At 41.1% G+C, this 21,584-nt stretch overlaps 1 protein-coding gene across 2 annotated transcripts in view; it reads left to right on the plus strand.

Moving 5' to 3' along the window:
• Nucleotides 1–21,584, plus strand: part of Fbn1 (fibrillin 1) — a 192,885-nt gene that overhangs the window by 106,339 nt on the left and 64,962 nt on the right. For both annotated transcript variants that reach the window (XM_048332978.1, XM_048332977.1), the window contains 14 exons: nucleotides 1,375–1,500; nucleotides 4,128–4,250; nucleotides 7,230–7,352; nucleotides 8,414–8,566; nucleotides 11,241–11,294; nucleotides 13,139–13,264; nucleotides 15,481–15,606; nucleotides 16,160–16,279; nucleotides 16,506–16,643; nucleotides 17,505–17,555; nucleotides 19,218–19,343; nucleotides 19,871–20,098; nucleotides 21,129–21,254; nucleotides 21,359–21,487. In XM_048332978.1, the coding sequence (XP_048188935.1) occupies nucleotides 1,375–1,500; nucleotides 4,128–4,250; nucleotides 7,230–7,352; nucleotides 8,414–8,566; nucleotides 11,241–11,294; nucleotides 13,139–13,264; nucleotides 15,481–15,606; nucleotides 16,160–16,279; nucleotides 16,506–16,643; nucleotides 17,505–17,555; nucleotides 19,218–19,343; nucleotides 19,871–20,098; nucleotides 21,129–21,254; nucleotides 21,359–21,487 (1,749 nt within the window). The remainder of the gene's footprint in view (nucleotides 1–1,374; nucleotides 1,501–4,127; nucleotides 4,251–7,229; nucleotides 7,353–8,413; nucleotides 8,567–11,240; nucleotides 11,295–13,138; nucleotides 13,265–15,480; nucleotides 15,607–16,159; nucleotides 16,280–16,505; nucleotides 16,644–17,504; nucleotides 17,556–19,217; nucleotides 19,344–19,870; nucleotides 20,099–21,128; nucleotides 21,255–21,358; nucleotides 21,488–21,584) is intronic.

Consider the following 21,584-nt stretch of genomic DNA (forward strand, 5'->3'; position numbering starts at 1 on the left):
TCCCTATCTACTGGGCTGAGTAGTGGAGAGGGGATGACATGTTGTGTAGACAAGGAGATGTGTTTTCATCTCTTTGATGTTCCTCCCGTTTGGAGTGCCTAGAATCAAAGGGAAACAGATAACACAGGGGCCCACAGTGTCCACTTGGAGCAGAAGACTACTCTTTAATCGGGAGGTCAGAAACAGTTTAGGATCGTTTTTTAACATTTCCATAGTATGCTCTATGATTAACTTTGACATAGTATTAAACACAGTAGATAAAAAGGGGACACTCCCCTCCCCCATACACACACACACACACAATATTTCATTTGTTAGATAGGATACCTCTAAAGTTATAAAAATGGCTAAGAATATGTGGGCATTAAATTTGTACCAGAACTACTATAAGGAAGGTGGATTTCTCAGAGTTATATGATTGATGATTATCAGGGAAATTAAGTTATATATATATATATATATACTATATATAACATATATAGATAGATAGACAGATAGATAGATACATAGGTATATTGAACTCTGGGCCTGGAAGCCCTCCCTGAGCTCTTTAGCTCAAGGCTAGTGCTCTACCACTTTAAGCCACAGTACCAATTCCAGTTTTCTGGTGGTTAATTGGAGATAAAAGTCCCACTAATGTTCCTGCTCAGGCTGGCTTTGAACCTCGATCTTCAGATCTCAGCCTCCTGAGTAGCTAGGATTACAGGCATGAGCCGCTGGCTCCTGGCCTTAAGTAGTTTTTTGAAAATTACATTTCTATCTTACTACTCTGATATAGGTATAAAATCTGCCTTTCATGTGTTGAATGATATCAGCCAAAGTTCAATATAAATAGTGATGTATACTCCTCAACAGATTAACTAGTCAGATGGTGAAGAATCTATATTATTTGCAGAGTTGAAATATAAGTGATCTTATTAGGTTAGTTTGAATGAGATTAATTTTTCCCATGTCATATAGCTTTTAAAAATTATTGTTATTATAAAAGGTTATATAAGTCTGCAGTTATATAAGTCTGGTAAAGAGTACATTTCTTTTTGAACAATGTCACCCCTTCCCTTGCTCTCTCCTAGTTTTTCCCCTCCTACCCCCACCCACAAGTTGTATAATTCATTTGCACCATAATGTCTTGTGAGTACCACGGCTGCATTTGTTCACCCTTTGTCCCTCCATTTCTTTGTCCCCCCGTATAGCTTTTGGAATGCTGATAATCCTATATATCATGTCATTTGGTAACACATTTATGTTGAAGAATATTATCAAATAATTACAACCCATGGCAAAGGTCATGAGTTTTGAAATGGAGGGACAGATAAAATAATTGTCAATGTGTTAAATGAAATTATTCCTTTTCCTTTTAATCTCTGATCTTAGATATCGATGAGTGTTTACAGAATGGCCGGATCTGCAAGAACGGACGCTGTATCAACACGGACGGGAGTTTCCACTGTGTGTGTAATGCGGGCTTCCATGTAACCCGGGATGGAAAGAACTGTGAAGGTAATGACAGTGCCCTGCCGTCTTGCCTGTCTTCCCCTCACTGTGTCAGGACCAAGAGATTTCAACACAACCAAGCCAGATACTATCTGTATACTAAATCTATTTCACAGATTGCTCTCTGGGAGGCAAACAGAACTTCCCCTAAGAGTCATGTGTTTCATTCACATCGGCAAGATAGCATGTGAATATGCTAAGAGAGCTTTTCACTTTCAAGTTTTGGATGAAACCTTTGCGGCCTTAATCATTAGTTTCTAATTTATGGAATTAGGGTTTGTACAGTGTGAGTTTATTTAATCTTGGTAGTGGGGATTGAACTCAGGGTCTCATGCTTGTGAGATGGCACTCTGCCTCTGAGCCACACCTCCAGCCTTTTGTAACACTGGTTGTTTCGAGATGTAGGTTTGCTTTTTGTCAAGGCCAATATCTGGGAGTTTGAACCTCCTATTTCGTGCTTCTTACCATAGCTGAGATGACAGGCATGAATGAGCACCTTGCTCAGCTTCTTCCACTTAAGAGACAGTCTTCAATTTTTTTTTTTTTAACCTGAGATTGGCCAGGAACTATAATCCTCCTAATCTTAGATTCCTGAGCCACTAGGAATACAGGCATGAGCCACCTTGCCCAGCTCATTATGAGATTGGGGCACATCTAAACAAATATATTCTCGTAATCATTTTCCAAGTGTTTGCCTAATAATTGCATTCACTGACCAGTAGTATCTGGAGATAGAAAATTGGGTTGAGAGAAACATTGACTCTTTCAACAGTCAGTTGCATTACCTCTTGGATTCATCATCTTGTTGCACATTGGAATACTTTAGATGTCTTGCTTTATGCCCATGGCAGTGTTTCCTGGACAGGAAACGTGACAATTGTGGATGAGCTTTCACCTTGCAGACCTTTTTTTTTTTTTGGCCAGTCCTGGGCCTTGGACTCAGGGCCTGAGCACTGTCCCTGGCTTCTTTTTTTTTGCTCAAAGCTAGCACTCTGCCACTTGAGCCACAGCGCCACTTCTGGCCATTTTCTGTATATGTGGTGCTGGGGAATTGAACCCAGGGCCTCATGTATACGAGGCAAGCACTCTTGTCACTAGGCCATATCCCCAGCCCTCACCTTGCAGACCTTAAGCACCAAGTGAAGAATGCTCGTTATCAGGTTTTCCAGTGTCTTTGGGAGAGATCCCAAGAATCTATTCATGCATTATAAGAATTTCAAAATTGTTCTTAGAAACATTTTTGGCAGAAGGTTATCTTAGTGATTCAATTTAAAGACTTAGTGCCAAAATTCCCAGTTGGGTAGAAACTGTTTTTTTTTTTTTAAAAAGAAAAGAAACAAAGGGGAAAGTTATAAATTATTACTTTCGGTTTGACTAAATAAGTGAAAACATATCATGTCTACAGAAGCAAGGGCTCCTTGAGAGGGCTGTAATATTACATAAAGCAACATTTCAAATGGAAACAACTATTCTTGTAACTAGAGATCTTAAAGGTTAGTTGGCTTCCCTATATTTTATAGTTGAATCTAGTATTTTTAAAATCCATTTTTCCAGCTGAACATAATAGCTGAAATCTGTAAGCTTAAAATTCAAGACTAGCCACAACGACAACAACAACAAAAATCATAATACTCCATGTCTTCCAATGGCTGGGTGCAGTGTCCTACCTGTCATTTCAGCAGCTTGAGGAAGCACAAATTAGCTGATCAGGGAAGTCCAGACAGCTAAGTATGAAGCAAGACCCTATCTAAAAAAGTAACCATTATGAAAAAGGGCTGGTAGGGTGGCTCAAGTGGTAGTGCACCCATCTAGTAAGTTCTAACCAGAATTCAAACCCCAGTACCTAAAAACAAAACAAACAAAAATAATAATTTTTTTTTTGCCCTTAAGATGTCTTCAAATTACAAGCTTTCTTCTTACCTCCACTTTTAAAGAACCCAGACATAGCTTAAATACAATTCAAGATTCATGTGTCTTGGTTTTTTCAAAAAGGAAACTTTTTAGAGGAAACTTTTTTTAGAGGAAACTTGAGTCCGTAATAGAAATATGGTTGCCAAGCTATGAACACACATTTTAGTTTGTAAACTACTCCCACAACAATCCTGCTAACTCCCACTGAATCAAATTGAACTTGAGACACCTCTTTATATGATCTCCCTCTCCCAGTATGATGTAATTTGGATGAAAATTAACATTAGGTTATAATAATGGGGGGAAAAAAACCAAATAAGAAGAAAGAAACAAAATTACATTCATTCAGGCTGGCTTTCTTTGTACACTCTTCTGACTGTAAAAAGGTATTTTTAAACCCCTTTGAACATTAAATAAGGACACACTAAAAGTAATGACTGATAGGAATATAAAATAGATCCTGTTCTGGAGTGAGTACTAGTGGGAGAAGAGGAGAGTGAAAAGAGCGAGAGGTGGGGGGGGGGAACGGAAACGATCGGAAATGGAATGATGAAGCTTGTTGCTAGGGTTTTGGGGAGGGGGAGGAGGCCGAGGGAGAGCGATGGAGGGGGTGAGTCTGCTCAGGGTACATTGTGTGCACGTGTGGACACGTCAGAACGAAGCCCTTTGCACACAACTCGTTTATACTAATAGCAATGCGGAACAACCATTTTGTTTTTCAGATATGGACGAGTGCAGCATCAGGAACATGTGCCTCAATGGGATGTGCATCAATGAAGACGGTAGCTTTAAGTGTATTTGCAAACCTGGATTCCAGCTTGCATCCGACGGGCGTTACTGCAAAGGTGCGGGCTTGAAAACTCGCCGGCCTGGGCTTCCTCGGCTTTTCCTCCCTGTGTTGTTGAGGGTTATACCTTCCTTAAGGAGTCTCTCCATTTCTAGTACTTCTAATTCTGGTTAAGGAAACCTGACTAGGCCTTCTCTTCCTTCTGTCTCGTCATCTGAAGAACTTCAGTTTATGACCAGACGGCTATCTTATTTCAGAAAAGGCATCTTCTCAGTCCTGAGGACTGTAGTGTTTGCTAGCAAGTGTATCACTTGAGCCAACTCTCTGTAGACTCTTTTGGCAGTAATACCTTCCTCATTATTTCCTTTAGCGATCCTAAGAAACAAAACATTTTTTTCATAGTCAGTTTATTTAGGTTTCATCAAATTACTTAGCAAAGAAAACAGGAAACAGGATTAAGTGGAAGATATAAACAATCCAAGAGCTTGATAACTTTTGAAATAATCTCATTGCTCCAGATGGGAAACTGAGGAGTTTTATTGTGCTGTTGGAGGCTTACAAAGAGTTGTTGGGGATAAATGTGTGCTTAGTCTCTTGCTTTTATGGAAAGGATGAGGGATACTGCGCTTGGAACCAACATCTGAGCCGGAATCAGACTTCCCAAAGAACCTTATGCTCGAACCAGGGCCAGGAAATCTGGTTAGAAGACTGTGCTCAGAGCCTCTGTTCATGGCTTGAGTTGTAGAAGTATAATCTGTCAGGCTGTTTAAAGTTGAGAAAGCAGGGGACAGTCATATGGTACCTCTTCCGTGAGTGTCTCTTGAGGGACAAGGGTCTCTTAAGGTAAAAGTTGTGTAGAAGAAAGCCTTCTATGTGTAAGTCCTTGGCAAGACTTGTTGTTGGAGAATCCAGGCATCAAGGAGTATTCTAGCCCATGGTTATTTACCTACATTCTCAATGACCTTCACAGCCATGGCTCTTGATATTGTGAAAATCTGCCTTCACAGCAGGAAGGAACAGTCGGGGTTTTCAAATTTTGAGATAGGAAAATGGTTCCTGTACTTCTGAGCTTAGTACTGGGAGGACCTGACATGAGAAGAGAGGTTTAGGACCTGGAAATCCTCTACAATGTAAGCTCGCCCTGAACGAGCATGTCAGATTGTACAAACCAAGTGCCGTACAAGTGAAAGAGAAAGGGGAAGGCAGCGGTGGCTGGACTATTTGGAATGAGGCTTCCAAACAAAATAATGGAAGGAAATGTGAAAGCCCCTTTTGTGAGCAGGAATTCTAGGAGAGAACACTTGCCCTGCTTGCCAATCTGCACGGTCTGCCGAGATCTGCCCATAGCTCCTATGGGCTGCAGGGCAACCCGGGAAGCGGTTTCTCAGCATTAAATGGGGCCAACACATCTGCTGCCTCAGAAACGTTATGACGTCATCAGCGAAACAAGGTTCTGCATCCAGCTGCTGCCTGAGAAGTAGTGGCCTGTCCATAGGGTTTTCCACTTGTTTCAAATTACTGATGATCCCGTTGCTTTGCTAGGATTAGCTTAGCATTCTGTTTTAAAGGAGGGAGAGGGGAGATAGGAAAAGGAAGAGATGAGGAGAAGTGAAGGAGAGAGAGAAGACTGGAAGAATAGGACGGGAGAGTTCCCTCCCTCCCGTCTTAGTACCTTTGTCTTATTTGTTCTAGGGTATAGCGCACAGATAGAGGCGCTATATATACAGATTTTTCCCTGTGTACTAAGCATTTAGGAGCCTATACAGTTGTGACTGTTTAAAGCTGAATAGACAGTACTAATTTAATCTCTAGAGTTCACTAATCTGATGGAACGCAGGGCCTTGGCCTCTCTGATCCCTTTCTGGAAACTGAGGGCACTGACGTTGAGCCAGTTATACCCTCCCCGACCAGCCTAAAGTCCTTGACCCCATTAAGAAGCCTTTGGGGTGCTTTCCAGTCGTAGTCTCCACTGTTTTACTCTAGGTCTCAGCTTGAACAAGAAGATGGCCAAAACAACTGACTCAATCTGAGTTCACACACTTAAATATAACTGCTGTTTTAAATACAATCTGTACACGGGCTGTACAGATCTTGGACCATCTGACTATATTTTGTGCCAAGCAACACAAGCTAAGTTAAACATGGAGGTGTTTTGCTCTCAGTTTGCCTTTTTAAGGTCAGAAAAAAAAGGAAATTGTCAAATACTCTAGTTATATATTGTAAAAGGAGTTGTTATAAATTGACTTGCTTCTAAGTATTTTCCAAAACATGATTTTGATACCTTTTCGACTTCCCCTTATTGAGGGGGAAAACTCTGTACTATTACTTATATAAATCTAATAAAGTCTTTTACCAGATTTCCTCAAGTATATACACACAATAATGTAGAATACTGGAAATGTTGAAGGAAGACATTTCTTTGCTGTATTCCAATGGCTTATAGTATAGTTATTAGCCAAATGTGGTCATCAAAGTCATCCGTATTTTCTGTTCTTTTTCTATGGTGTTCCTTCAGTTTCTTTCGTTGTACATCGCTTAATGTTAGGCTCATTGTTCCAGAGGTCTCAGACAAAAACAAAAAACAAAAAACACTAGGAGAGATACGACCTAAGGGCCAAAGGGAAAAGCATCCTACCTGGGTGGAAAAGTTTTCTTATCAAAGTAGATTTCTGACACTGTCTCCATGTAATGCACTAAGTACAAGCAACCCTGTGCCTCTTGGCCGTCATTTTCCTTCTTTCTCCAGTTCTGTGCTAGCCTTCATGATCCTTATTTTAGATTTTTTTTAAAAAAAGATTTCCTCAGAGCAAGTTATTAAAGAAACTTTTAATGGAAAAGTAACGCTCCAACAGTTGATTTCTGTCACTTCTGTTCTTTCACAGGCCGCTGGGACTACATGCTCTTGAGCTTTTCTATTATTGAGATATTGCATATTATTTTCCCCTCTCATCCAATTTCAGGGTTCTCAAAGGGTAAACAAGTTATGGCTTTAGATAAAAGACACCTCATTTAACATAAGAACCTCTTCCCACCACAGATATTAACGAGTGTGAAACGCCTGGCATCTGCATGAACGGGCGCTGCGTGAACACTGACGGCTCCTACCGGTGTGAATGCTTCCCTGGCCTGGCCGTGGGGCTGGATGGACGCGTGTGTGTGGGTAAGAAGATGTCGTTCGTGGGAAGCAGCCTGTGGCAGTCGGCAAAGCCCACCAGTAACAAACGTGCTCTGCCATAGCAGATAGGAAATGACCGATAGCCGCAGAGCCCAGAGTACGACAGGCTCTCCTTGCACGAGTGAATTTTAAGTTTGGGGAATAGAAAATGTATCTAAGATAAAAGAAAAGCCAGGAAACCCCTACTTCTTCATCTCCCCTTTACTTTCTAAACCCAGATGTGTCCCCAATCTTCTTTGGTTGGTAATGGTCTTGCAAATCGGCCTACCTATGCTCACTAGTGCATGGTGAACACTTGCGTGGAGAAGTAAATTTCCAAAAGAAGTGCGGAATGCAAAGGCACATGTGGGCCATCCAGAAACATATTGCAGTAATAGTTTTACATGGCTTAATAAGAAGTCTGAAGGTTGTTGAGCAATTGGTACAAATTTTATCCAAATAATTTGAAAGAAAAGTGTTGAATAAGCCTCTTGGGTTGGGAAAGGATTGGGCCTCGCTGGGAACTCCCTGCCTGGTGGTAAAGGTAACGGGGCTTCGTTGACCTACATCTACAGAGTCATATAATAAGCCTTTTACAGATTAGACTTCCTCCTTTTTGGAAAGTACACCTAATTTAGACCTTCAATAATTGCATGTTTATTTTGGGGTAGCCACATTCCTAATAAAGGTCTTATTTATCAGACTGGGAGCTTCAGCATTCATTCAACACTTACTAAGTGCCTGCTCTATGTGTATCTAGGGAAGTAGAAAATGAATGAGATAGAATCCCAGCACTTAAGAGTCTTATAGTTTGGTAAGCCAGGGTAATCCCTAGAAAACTGCAAGGCTAGTGACTAATTTTCACTGCTTGGAAGACCAATGTGGTTTGTTTTGTTGTTGGTGGTGGTATTTTAATTATTATTAAATTATCAGGTCCCAATACCAGAGACATTCTTTGTGAGTTAAGAACAGAGATAACGGAGAAACTAAGGCAACTTCTACTGGGACTGGGTGTTCTCATGTGTTTAAAGCCACAGTGTGCTGACGGGTACTTCCCCCCCATTTAGACACCCACATGCGGAGCACATGTTACGGGGGATACAAGAGAGGCCAGTGTGTCAAACCCCTGTTTGGTGCTGTTACCAAATCTGAATGCTGCTGTGCCAGTACCGAGTATGCGTTTGGGGAACCGTGCCAGCCCTGTCCTGCCCAGAACTCAGGTACGTGCTATCACCGAGGTTGCCAGCTCTCTGCAACCATGTGCCATCATTGCATTTAGAAAAGTCACAGGGAAAAAAAAAAAAAGGTCACATTGTGCTTTCAGCTACATTCTGTACCTTCCTCGGGGTCTTGGCAGGGGCTGGCCTGGGACTAGTCCTACGGTACTTGCTTAGTCCTCAATCACTTGTGACCCGTAGTACCTTTGTGCCTCTTTTTTTTTCCAATGAATTCTTCCATCTCCACGCTCTGTGGGATGCATGCAGCTTCATGAGTTGGCCTTTTGCAGGAGCTGACTGTTAGAAAAGCAGAACTTTATACAGTATAAAAGTAAATAATTTTCAAACTACCTGCATATTTCCAACAGTTTCCCAGAAGGCCATTTGTGAATTTTGTTCCCATCCCACATGTTGATTTTGGTGTGCTTTTCTTAAATGGTTTTATTCAACCTCAGGGAAAAAGTATTTTTCTGCAGTTGAGGTGGCATGGCCCAGTGAAAACAGACCTGGGCAGAGCTGAGTCTGCTCTCTGGGTCCTAAGCAGACAGATTACTTTGGTGGGGGGAGGGGGTTAAGTTATTTGTGCTTTTATTCTTGGCTTGTTTAAGAATTTGAGGTGACTTCTTTACATTAGTAAACTTAATTGTAAAAGAGAAAAATATGGAAAAAGGATTCTTGTCCTTAAGATCTACAAAAAGAATTGTCTTAGTTAATGTAGGAGGTCCTATGCACTACAACATATTTCTGTTTGAAAAGTAACAGTAACTTATTGAAATTAAGAGATTGTCAATCCTTGAGCATAATTTTGAGGAAGCTTGGCAGTTGACTTGTCCTATCCTAAAATAAGACTTCATACTGAAAGAAGGTAGTTTGATTGGCTGGTTTATGTAAACAATTCAGTTTATTCATTTCTGCCTTAAGTGATTTTAATTTTTTAAAGCTTTGTTGTTCTCAATATGATAATGTTTGAGATTAAAGAGTTAGAAATTAAAATATATTATGAAAATTAGATAAACTTGAAGGGAAGACTTTAAAAGACATGAATGCAACAGTACAAGAAATGTATCCAATGCCCAACGTATGATACTGTAACCTCTCTGTACATCAGTTTGATAATAAAAATTTGAGAAAAAAAAAAGACATGAATGCCTGTGAAAAGAAAAGGCTTAAGCATATTAGAGGGAGTGAATCTGACCAAAGTACCTTATATACACTAGAGAAATCTCACAGAGGAACAATTAATTTATCCAATTAATTTAACAAGAAGCTTTATTATGGCTAATTACTTTCCCTTGATAAGTTATATACATATGATCATTTTATCATGTATACATGATCATCAGCCTGTTAAATGCATGTTTAATATTCGTTAAATATGTAGAAAGTAAAAATAGTTGCATATAACTTTAAGCTGTATATTATTAATATCAGAGTTTTATTGTGTGACTTTCAGTTTCTCAGAGTACTTTTCTAACATTCTAAATGTATAGACAGATGAGTATCTTGAAAGATACTCATGATGATTGGTTCACATGTGGAGTGAGGGGAAATGCTAAGTCTCTAACTCTTTGCTTTCACATCTTCCTCTGGAAGATGTGCATCTCCAAGGAATTCTTATGATAGATAAGAAAATATATGGTTTATAAAAGGAGAACCAGAAGAAACCTGATATCCTTAAGCAGTAAAGAAATAACTGCTGGTAGGTGATAATGCTAAATCCTGAAGATCCATAAACAGTATAGCTCCCATTTCAGGAGAATAGGCGTTCTGAATATGCACCGACAATATCCACTAGGGTATTTAAGTCAGCTGAGTGACAAACTATCACTATGCAACCTCTAAAGTTCATTTTGGTGTTCTGCAAGTCAAGCAACCTGCATATAGCGTCATCTCTTGCCAGTGATTAAAACTAGTATACATTGTTCACTTAAAGTCTTCCTTTCAAGCTTTATATTGCTTTTCATATCAACTTCATCAAGCTTTTCAACCTTCAGTGAAGAAGCTAAGGGACAGTGACCAGGCCCTGAGTTCAAGCCACAGATGGAACACACATACACACACACACACACACACACACAGAGGTATGTGTGCACACACATGCATGCTTGAACACAGGTACTTGTGCTCTTGTGAGAATGGACACACACACACACACACATGCACACACACTTACTTGAACACAGATGCCTGTATTCTTCTGAGGGGAACCTAGAGAATTTACAGAGAATTGAAAAGATGTCAAGAACGTGATCATACTGAAAAAACAAAATATAAGAAACAGCACTGAGAAAAAATATTATTCCCAAGATGGTAGGAGAAAGTTTTATTAACAGTTAAGAAACCACATTTTAACAGGCACATTTCACTGTAAGTGTAAAGTGCTCCCAAGTGAACAAAATCAACTTGTAGGAAAAAACATCTTTTCCGAAAGTGCTTTCGCACACGGAATCGCTCTTAACTCGCCCTGTATTCTTCAAAGTCAGTTTCCTCGGTGATGTGGAGCTGGTAAAGCGAGAGCCTTGCTGTCGAGATGGCTCCCTCAGGAAATCTCCTTTTCCTTAGCCACCTTACCTCAGTTCTTCTCACCTTGGAGGCAGTGATGTACGCAAAGCCAAGGGCAGGATTTGATCTGCTCTGCAAGCAAGGGGATCGTTTACTGTCTGTTCATTTATTGCAGCGGAATACCAGGCTCTCTGCAGTAGTGGACCAGGAATGACGTCAGCGGGCACTGGTAAGGAGTCCTTGCAGAATCTTACTACCTTAAGCACGTGCAGAGGCAGTGTTAGGCTTTCCTGTGGATTTCGGGTTGGTCCGTTGACACCAGTCTGGCCTGTTCTTTCTCTGGCCCACCGCCTCGTCATGATGTCTCTAGGAGTCAGAGAAGTTCCTGTAACAGTCTGTGGGGCATGGCAGGCACTGGGATTGCTCGATGAAGGGAATAGAATCTCTCCCAGGGAGACTGAAGGCGGATTGTGGATGGTCCAAAAAACAATGGCTGCTCATTCTGGAGAAGGGGGCAGTTGGATTTTCTTTGTGTTTTGCATTATAAAATACCAACTCAGGATTATGAGATGATTGAAGATGACAGTAGGGTTTTCTTTTTCTTTTTCTTTTGCATCAGCCCCCACAAAAAGTAGGTTAGAAAACAATAGATTATTTGTGTAGGAGGTAGAACCAGAGAAATATTGAGGCTAAGACAAATGTCACTAAAGGTAAACACAGATGAGAAGAAAGAAAGAAAGAAAAAATGATTTTCATTATTATTTTTATTTTTATTTTTTTGCCAGTCCTGGGCCTTGGACTCAGGGCCTGAGCACTGTCCCTGGCTTCCTTTTGCTCAAGGCTAGCACTCTGCCACTTGAGCCACAGCGCCACTTCCTGTATATGTGGTGCTGGGGAATTGAACCCAGGGCTTCATGTATACGAGGCGAGCACTCTTGCCAGTAGGCCATATTCCCCAGCCCCAAAAAATGATTTTCTTACTAGTATAAACCTGGGTAATTTGATGAGGAGAGTTTGGAGAACAAAGTGGACTGGTTCAATGTATTTGTCGGTTCATTCAGCGCAATTAATTTTATCGTTCTGTGTGGATAAGATGGGAAGAGAAGGGAAGCAGGGAGGTGAAGAAACTTTGAGTTAGTGGAGAATAAGGCAATTGTGCTAGGGGCTTGGAGATCAGAAATGTCTGCAGGAGACAGCAGGATTCAAGACAATCCACTTACCAATTGTCACCGCACCCCTCTCCACTGCAAAAGCACCCCCAAGTCTGTGTGGGCACAGAGGTGGGAGGACCCAGTCTTCTGGGAATGGGGAAGGGAAGCCAAAGCTGTTGAGCGGGCTTTGAATTGATGATAACAACTACACACAGAGTGCTCCCTACATGGTGCATGTGCGCGGGAGAGGAAGAAGTTTTGGAGCACATGAAGAAGAGGATTACTGTTTCAATCTTGAGGATGTTACGGAATCTACAAAAGTTTGAACCATGCACAAGACATAATCACCTTGGTTTTAAGATGTTAAACATGGTGACAGAATGGAAGGCAGATGGAAGTGGGAGTAACTGGAGCTAGGGAGGCTAGTGGTAGGAACTTGCTCTTTATAGCTGATGGCTAATTCTGTCCTGGGAATTGGACCAGGAGAAGTCCAAAGTAACTTCTTCAGCTTTACTGTAAGAACTACTTTTTTTTTTTTTTTTGCCAGTCCTGGGCCTTGGACTCAGGGCCTGATCATTGTCCTTGGCTTCTTTTTTTTGCTCAAGGCTAGCACTCTGCCACTTGAGCCACAGCGCCACTTCTGGCCATTTTCTATATATGTGGTGCTGGGGAATTGAACCCAGGGCTTCATGTATACGAGGCAAGCACTTTTGCCACTAGGCCATATTCCCAGCCCAAGAACTACTCTTGTAGCTCCAACCTAGATGACAATTTCCTGTCAGCACTGGTGGAAGTAAGATTTGACTCCGAATATCCCCAGGATATCCAAAGGTCATTCTGTGTATTGTACTGTTTGTTTTTAGATGATTCATTTGCTGTTTATTTTAGGATGTGATTGATTTTGAATTTTTTGGTTATGCAGATATAAATGAATGTGCATTAGATCCTGATATTTGCCCAAATGGAATTTGCGAAAATCTCCGGGGGACTTACAAATGTATATGCAATTCAGGATATGAAGTGGATATAACTGGGAAAAACTGTGTTGGTAAGAAATTCCATCTGTTTTCTAGACATTGCATGCATGGTAAGTTCCTTTCTATGTGACTTGGAGAAGGATGCTCTTCCCTAGTTTAGAGGACTGAGCCAGAGAATGCTTTAGACTTAGAATATCAGCACTGTATATGCATGTCTTGCTATCCAAATACTTCCATAGCTGAATCTTGACACAATTTATGATGCACTCTATAAAAGATAAGTTTCTTACATCTGTAAACTCAGGATGATAGCTACTCAGCTTCATTCTCATGTAATGCAAAAGTGATCCTTATTTTTCACTGAAAAAAGTAGTTCTGTTCCCAACTACTTATTAGATTCCGAGAAAACACAGCTTATTTTCAGTAATAACTACCCTAAGTTGTTAAGTTTAACAAACATCAGTTTTTTCTTTTTTTTTTTTTCTTTCTGCCAGTCCTGGGGCTTGGACTCAGGGCCTGAGCACTGTCCCTGGCTTCTTTTTGCTCAAGGCTAGCACTCTGCCACCTGAGCCACAGCGCCACTTCTGGTCGTTTTCTATATATGTGGTGCTGGGGAATTGAACCCAGGGCTTCATGTACACAAGGCAAGCACTCTTGCCACTAGGCCATTATCTCCAGCCCCAATCATCATTTTTGATGGTCTAACCATTCTTAATGAAGATAGCAGTCAGTAATTAATTACATCATTTGATTGAGAAGACAGTGCTCAATACAAGCCATGTTTTTTTTCGCCAACATTCGCTATTTGTCTGTACAGTACCAGTGTTCTGTAGGTCTGTAGGCTTCCTGAGGTCACACTTCCAAAATCCATATTTAAAACTAATTATTCACGGGGATATGCCAAGAAGTGCCCAAACCAAACAAAATGGCGCATCTTTTTGATTTGGCAGCCAAACACATTTTACATATAAGCAAATATACTTAATGTGGAATAGGGTAATCTTTTAAGAAATTTTAAGATAAACTTGGAGACCTCAAATGGATTTGTACTGGGCATATTTTATCCCACTTAGTACCTTGAGGTCACCACTAGCGGCATCTTAGAAGCCATGTTTGAAGAAACATTGGCCTAAGAAAGTGGACTAGAATATGTAATTGTGCAGATATAATGCAGATAAACACCAAAGTCGTCCTTTTCATTTTTTTCAGTCTCATATAGTCTCCCAAATACCATCCATTATCAGACGAACCTGTATGTTCTGGCCCAAGAGAAGAAATTCCCTACCGACATTTGTCCCTGGTTATCAAACTTTTGACTTATCGTGTCCTTTCTTTACCCCTAAGGACCCTGGGGGAAGTATTAGCATCCCTTATGTTGTTTTGATAGAATTCGCAGCTTGTTCTTGCTCAGCAATCATATAACATCATACCCAGTTTTCCCTATTTTACAAATGTTTTGCAGACTTAAGTGTATTTACTGCTATGGACCGTGTAATTCCCCAGGACTAATTTTTTATGTTAAAGGATATAAAACTTGATACATGATTGCCTAATCAGAATCTGTCAATGTGTAAACACACACACACACACACACACACACAAACCCCTGTGGATCGCTAGCTTGTTTTGTAGGCTCTGGAATGTAATTTATCTCGCAGGGTTATAAAAAGCTACATAATATCTTCATTCCCTGAATTATCTACAGAGTTCAGACATTAAATGGATTTTTTTCTTTAGACAACTGTATTATTCATCTGAAAGCAAGGATTTTCCCTCAGCTCTCTGAATTGCAAGTCTCAACTCTCCATGGCAGTTATAAACACAACAGATTGCTTCATCCTTTGTAAATATAACGGGAGATGGTTTAAATTATTTGTGGAGGGATACACATCTTGGAACTAATGCATATCAAAAATGAATCACATTTTTCTAAGTATTAATTCAGTTCCCTAAATCAATAAGATTCGTCTTATTTTTGACACAATGAAGCAGTTATTCAAAGTAAAGATCAATAATTTCCAGAAAGTCCAAGTTTTCTTCCTGCTGAAAGAGAAGTAAATTAAATAGTGACTAGCAATTTAAAGCTTCATAAATAGCTTGTTTAGATAATGGTATCGAGCTGCTGTTTTGTTAAAATGAGGTAAGATTGGCAAATCTAGTGGTATAAGAGTTAGGCCTCTGTAGTGGAACTGATTATACCCTTATGACTTTAAAGATCAACCCTAAAAGGACAAAGAAATGGAACTGGATGGTTGGGTTCTTATATTCATTATCATTGGCTTTCCAGATATTAATGAATGTGTACTGAACAGTCTACTATGTGACAACGGACAATGTAGAAACACTCCTGGAAGTTTTGTCTGCACCTGCCCCAAAGGATTCATATACAAACCTGACCTAAAAACATGTGAAGGTAAGCTATATTTCTCTTCTTATACTATCTTTTGGAACACCATTAAAAACCCATGAGAATACATTAGAGTTACTTCTGTTTTAGACAATCATTCCAATTCAGTTGAAATTCTGTGGTTCTAAATGGCACTTGTACCAACTTTGCATGCCACTTATGGTATTTATTGCAAGTGGTATTTTAGCTTGCCATTTAAGGGCAAAATTTGAAGGTGTTCATTTTTGTCTTTGCCTTCAACTGGCATTTTAATTGCTGTGCTAACAGATGAAGAAAAGAGTGTGTACAGTCCATTTGAATTCATGCTTTGGGAATCACATATACATCTGCTCCAGATTTCCTGAGTAAAAAGGTTCAAATGCATGCTGGTTTATATTGTAAGGAGATGAGCTCACTTACAACTTTGGCTTTCCATGCAGTCTAGGAAAAGCTACTTAGTTCAGCTTTATTATCTAAGAATATGTGATAACAAAGGAAGCAATGATAACATTGAAATGGTCACTGCTCCCTACTCCCAAGATTAGCTTCTAGCAGTAAGGCAGCTCTGTCTTTGTTTCAGACATTGATGAATGTGAATCGAATCCTTGCATTAATGGAGTCTGTAAAAACAGCCCTGGCTCTTTCATTTGTGAATGTTCTCCTGAAAGCACTTTGGATCCAACAAAAACCATCTGCATAGGTATTTATCTTCCGAAGAGTGATTTTTCTGTGATTATCAATGTTGCTGCATTCTGAGCTTTTAGCTACAGAAATTCAGAAAGTATGAATGTGGCCTCAAAAACCATGACCCTTCTTTGTTTCATAATGCGCTTCTTGCATCCCTTGATCCTAATGTACGAGCTTGAATGTGTGGTATAGATCCTGTTAAGTATGAGTTAAGTACTCCTCTTACCCTATCCCTGCAGAAACCATCAAGGGCACTTGCTGGCAGACTGTCATTGATGGGCGGTGTGAGATCAACATCAACGGGGCCACCTTGAAGTCCCAGTGCTGCTCTTCCCTTGGTGCGGCCTGGGGGAGCCCCTGCACCGTATGCCAAGTTGGTAAGAGAAATCGGCTTCTGCTTCTCACAGATGGGGAATCCCAGTGCTTTATCCATTTAAATTACACAAGAATCTGAAAAGATTGAACTCTGGTAACTTCAGGGAAGTATATTCCTGAATGGGAAAGAAGGGAAATGTCATGGACAATAATTTTATGGGATTTGGTTAGTTTCTTTTCTTTCTCTGCCTGGTAATGTGGTTAGATGGGGTTGCTTCCTTGAAGCACTATTTTCTTCTTCTGGCTGTCTTGGAAACCTCATGGCTATGGGCCCTGAGTTTTTTTGGTTATTTTTTTTAAAATAGGTTCAGATTTTCTTCCAAAAAAAGCTAATTGATATAAAGAAACCAGAATTCATGACTAAACTTCATGAGGGTTTCTGGTGAACTTGTAAGTCTGAGAGGAAGCTGAGGTCTGAGATCCTGGCTCATGGTTTGCTGTTTCAATGTTTGAGTGTATAAATGGTGAATTTATGTAGTGTGAATACTTTAGGGCTTGAAGATCTCCTGGTTCTAAGCTGTATTCTCAACATTCATTTCCCAGTAGTCCCATAATGTGATCCTGTCTTCAGGATATTAGCAAAAAGGAAACTTGCATTCCGTTTCCTGCCAGTCCCCATCACACAGTGTAATTTTGTGTCTATTGAGAGATCTTAGGGGAATTGAGCTTTATTCAAGGAGACATCTCATTTACTATTCTTCCTTACCTCTGTAATCTCAGAAATACTTCATTAGGCTCATTCTTAACAACAAAACTTAGTTCACGTTCTAGGTCCTCTTTCTGGTAAGATTTCGTAACTACAAAGTCTGGATATCGTTACCTAGGGTTTTTTTTTTTTTCTTCCCTATTCTTTTATTTTTCAGACCCTGTATGTGGTAAAGGATTTTCAAGAATCAAGGGGACACAATGTGAAGGTATTTCTGATTATTTATAAGTCATACTTTGTGTGTATAAACAATGCTTGTGCTCATTTGGGCTGGATAAAGGGGTCATGTAACTGCGATGAAGTAGAAGAAAAAAATAATGAGAACTGAGAACAGATGTTAATGTCACAGGCATGTATAATGCTGTTTTCTATGGCCAGCGTCTGATCACTATGGGCAAAAATGTTTGCAGCCTGTCCATAGTTGAAGGTGGCTGCCTTTTGAAAATGCTACCTGTCGGGAAGGTTTTGGCAAGACTAGAAAACTTGCATTTTTTCTTGGTTTTCCCTGTGTTTATTTTTGTTTGTTTGTTCCATGGTCATGGGTAATTTAGAAGGACATAGTCAACTGGCTCTTTCTTGAAGGTCTACTGGATTTTCTCCAGTTTTCTGTGACTCTTTCTCACAGAGTCCAAGATAGATATAGGTCATGGTGACTAACGCAACCTGACATGACACAGCAGCTGAAATATTTTAAAAACAGCAATTAGTCCCATATGTGGGGATGAAATGAAGTTCTTTCTTTCCCCCTGTTAAAACAAAGAGGACCAGCACAACCCCCACCCAAGGTCTTGCTTTCCAAATGATGACTGAATCCCTTGGCTCTTTTTTTTTTTTCTGGTCCAGACCCACTGCTAATAACTTATCTGAGCTTAGCAGCACATTTTGGTATGCCAGTGGCCAGAATAACAGCAACAACAACAGAAAAGAAAACCAAAAAATTTTCTAAAAATGTAGATTCTACCCATTCCCTATTTATTTCTACTCCAAGAAAAGTCTTAGAATTTTTTTTTAAACATCTCTAGCTTGGAAAGTCATTGCTTCAAAATAGAGACCCAGTGTGTATATGTGGCTTACCTAATGCTCCCTCTTGTTTTGGCATTGGCAAGTCTGTGCTTCTCTTTGTATTAACTTGATCGTGAATATTTTTCCAAATGAAGTGCAGAGTAGACACTGTACCCTCCATGAAGCAAACCAGGTACATTTGAGAGAGATGGAATGAATGATGGCTGGGTGCGCATGTTCATCTTTTGGCTCTGTTACTCGAGAAGAGACAACCCCAGGGCTCACCGACCAACTGGAGACCATTGCCAACTTAGAGCTAGCTATGCATTTGCAAGGTGGAGGATTTCTCAGTCTTTCTTCACTCTTGATCAGCCTACATATTACTTAACACAATTTTCACTTTATCTTCAAGCTGTTCCTTTGCCAGTTTGGGAAAAAGAAGACCAGGTTTCTGTTTCTCTGTTTATATCCTATTTTTCTATTATTTCTCTTATTTCCAGACACCTTCTCTCTTAAAGCTAATTATATGTCTTCTGGAAATTTCTCCTGAGATGTTCACAGCTATGAGAGCTATTCTTAAGAGCCTACTCCCTGTCTCTAAGACTCCAGTGTTATCTCCTGAAACTGAGGGGGAAATTCTAATATCTTTATTAACAGAGAGGGTGAGTTGTTATTCAGCTGCCCCAGAAATGCTATTATTCATAGCTGCAGTAAGCTAGATATTTGGACTTACCCAGTTCAAAATGACCTGTTCTGTTGTGAGAATAGTTAGGACGCTAGCAGTGGAAAAAAAAGTAGGCTTATCTTAAACAAATGTGTTAAGTAAGTAACTTCCAAATTAAGTGCACTTTTTTTTCCTTCTTTTTAGATATTGACGAATGCGAAGTGTTCCCAGGAGTGTGCAAAAACGGCCTGTGTGTCAACACCAGGGGCTCGTTCAAATGTCAGTGTCCCAATGGAATGACTCTGGATGCCACAGGAAGAATCTGCCTTGGTAAATGCAGAACTCATTTTTCCCACTCGAATGACCATTTCCCAACCATTGTTAAACAGTTAGTTAACCAGAAACAACTGGACATGTGGCTCCAAGTTCAGATGGACTTCATTCCAGACTCCCCCGTTCCACCTCTACAGAAATGACGTGGGTCTGAGGAAGTGGCGACAGACCTCACTCAGATGTGTCTCCACCGTACACTGCACGGTGCTCTTCCCCAGGGAGGAGACCCCGAGGCATGCGTCGGGGTGCAAGGAGAACACCCCAGAGCATCATGGGGGTTCTCAGACTACTACTCCTGCCTTAGAAACATCAGACCCCACCTGACGTTATCAGGGAACCTTTCACCCATAGGTGCCCATGTTCTTTCTTAGGCGGGAATAACCACCACATACCCTATTTGGCGTAAATGGATTCCAGTCCCTATGTAGGTAGCAAGTTAGCACGGGTGGTTCTACACAGAAGTTGGCCGTCTGGGGCAGTGAAGGGGGATACCTGTGCTCACCTCCCCCCCTCTCCTCTGGCAGATATCCGCCTGGAAACCTGCTTCCTGAGGTATGACGATGAGGAGTGTACTCTCCCCATTGCGGGCCGCCACCGCATGGACGCCTGCTGCTGCTCCGTGGGCGCCGCCTGGGGGACCGAAGAATGTGAGGAGTGTCCTGTTCGGAACACCCCGGAATATGACGAGCTCTGTCCCAGAGGGCCTGGCTTTGCCACAAAAGACATTACAAATGGAAAACCTTTCTTCAAAGGTACAGTGTTTTCAGTGCTGCATGAGTTAGTTGGCTTTTCACATGATTGTCCCGAGCCCGCGATTCTAGTGCAAAAGTGGCACTGAGTACCACCGACGTGGCCATCCTTCGTTTTTGGCTTCCTGAATTCCATAATAGTGAACTGTTCAGTCTATGCCAGACTCCCGCCCTCCAAACACACACACACACACACACACACACACCACAAAACATACTGAAGCGTACTGACCTCCCAATCTCAACATCAAGTAGTAACATGAATCTCTGTGCTATTCTAAGCCAGAAATAAAGGTCGCCCTCCCGGGAAAATGGAATACCATCTGTCAGACCCAGGTGACCTGACCTTATGCCTTTCCATCCGGCACATCCATCCCTGTCCCTGTCACTCACTGGAGCATGCACAGGGGAGCGTGAATGGCTCGAAGTCGGTGCGGCAAACCCACACCAGTGACTTAGGACCTTTCCACTGTCGTTTTAGTTTTTCCTACCATCATGTGAAATCCATGTCGAACATGAGAAGTTATAGATTTCATCGAATTCCAAAATCGATAGCTTTTTATGTAAAGGAAACAGAAGATATCTACTTGAGCATATAGAAACCAAAGGATAATTGGTTATCCTAGGTTTAGTTGCTTAGTTCTGGTTGTCTAGTTTCATCTGCTGTCTCTCGTGTAAGACTTTGAATCTCTGGACCTAGTTATTATAGACGTCAACCTGGAAAAATGGGGAATAAGTATGTAAACACACTTACTTGTCTTTATGGGTAAAAGTGTAGATTTCTTTCTCCTACCCCCTTCTCATCCTTCTTTTTCTCCTCCTCCTCCTCTTTTCTCTCCTTTCTCTCTTCCTCCTTCTGCTGCCACAGAGAAGTTGAAAACATGAGGAGATAGTTAGAGTTGTGTTTCCCATATTGTCACAGTTTCCTTGAAAGGACTCGAGTCAGGCCCCTCCAACCTTCCGAGTTTAAAACATGACATGTGGAGACCTCCTAACTGGCAGCTCGTCAACATTCCTTTTCATTTTCTTGAAGATATCAACGAGTGCAAGATGATACCCAAGCTCTGCACCCACGGCAAGTGCAGAAACACCATCGGCAGCTTCAAGTGCAGGTGCGACAGTGGCTTTGCTCTTGATTCTGAAGAGAGGAACTGCACAGGTCAGTGAACGGGACTCCAGGGGCAAGAAGAAGGGGCCTGGCCTATTCACCCCCCCTCTTCCCCACATAGCCCCTCACTTGCTGCTCCTCCCGTTCCTCTGCAGACATTGATGAGTGCCGCATATCTCCGGACCTGTGTGGCCGAGGCCAGTGCGTGAACACACCTGGGGACTTTGAATGCAAATGCGATGAAGGCTATGAAAGTGGATTCATGATGATGAAGAACTGCATGGGTGAGTTTGTAGCCATTTGGTCCGCACAGGAAGAAAAGGATTCCAGAAGGTTCCAGGTCACATAGCACATGTGTCCCAGGTTCTTCCTGCTTTCCAC

The sequence above is a fragment of the Perognathus longimembris genome, chromosome 23 (genome assembly GCF_023159225.1).
Source record: "Perognathus longimembris pacificus isolate PPM17 chromosome 23, ASM2315922v1, whole genome shotgun sequence".
Taxonomy (NCBI): domain Eukaryota; kingdom Metazoa; phylum Chordata; class Mammalia; order Rodentia; family Heteromyidae; genus Perognathus; species Perognathus longimembris.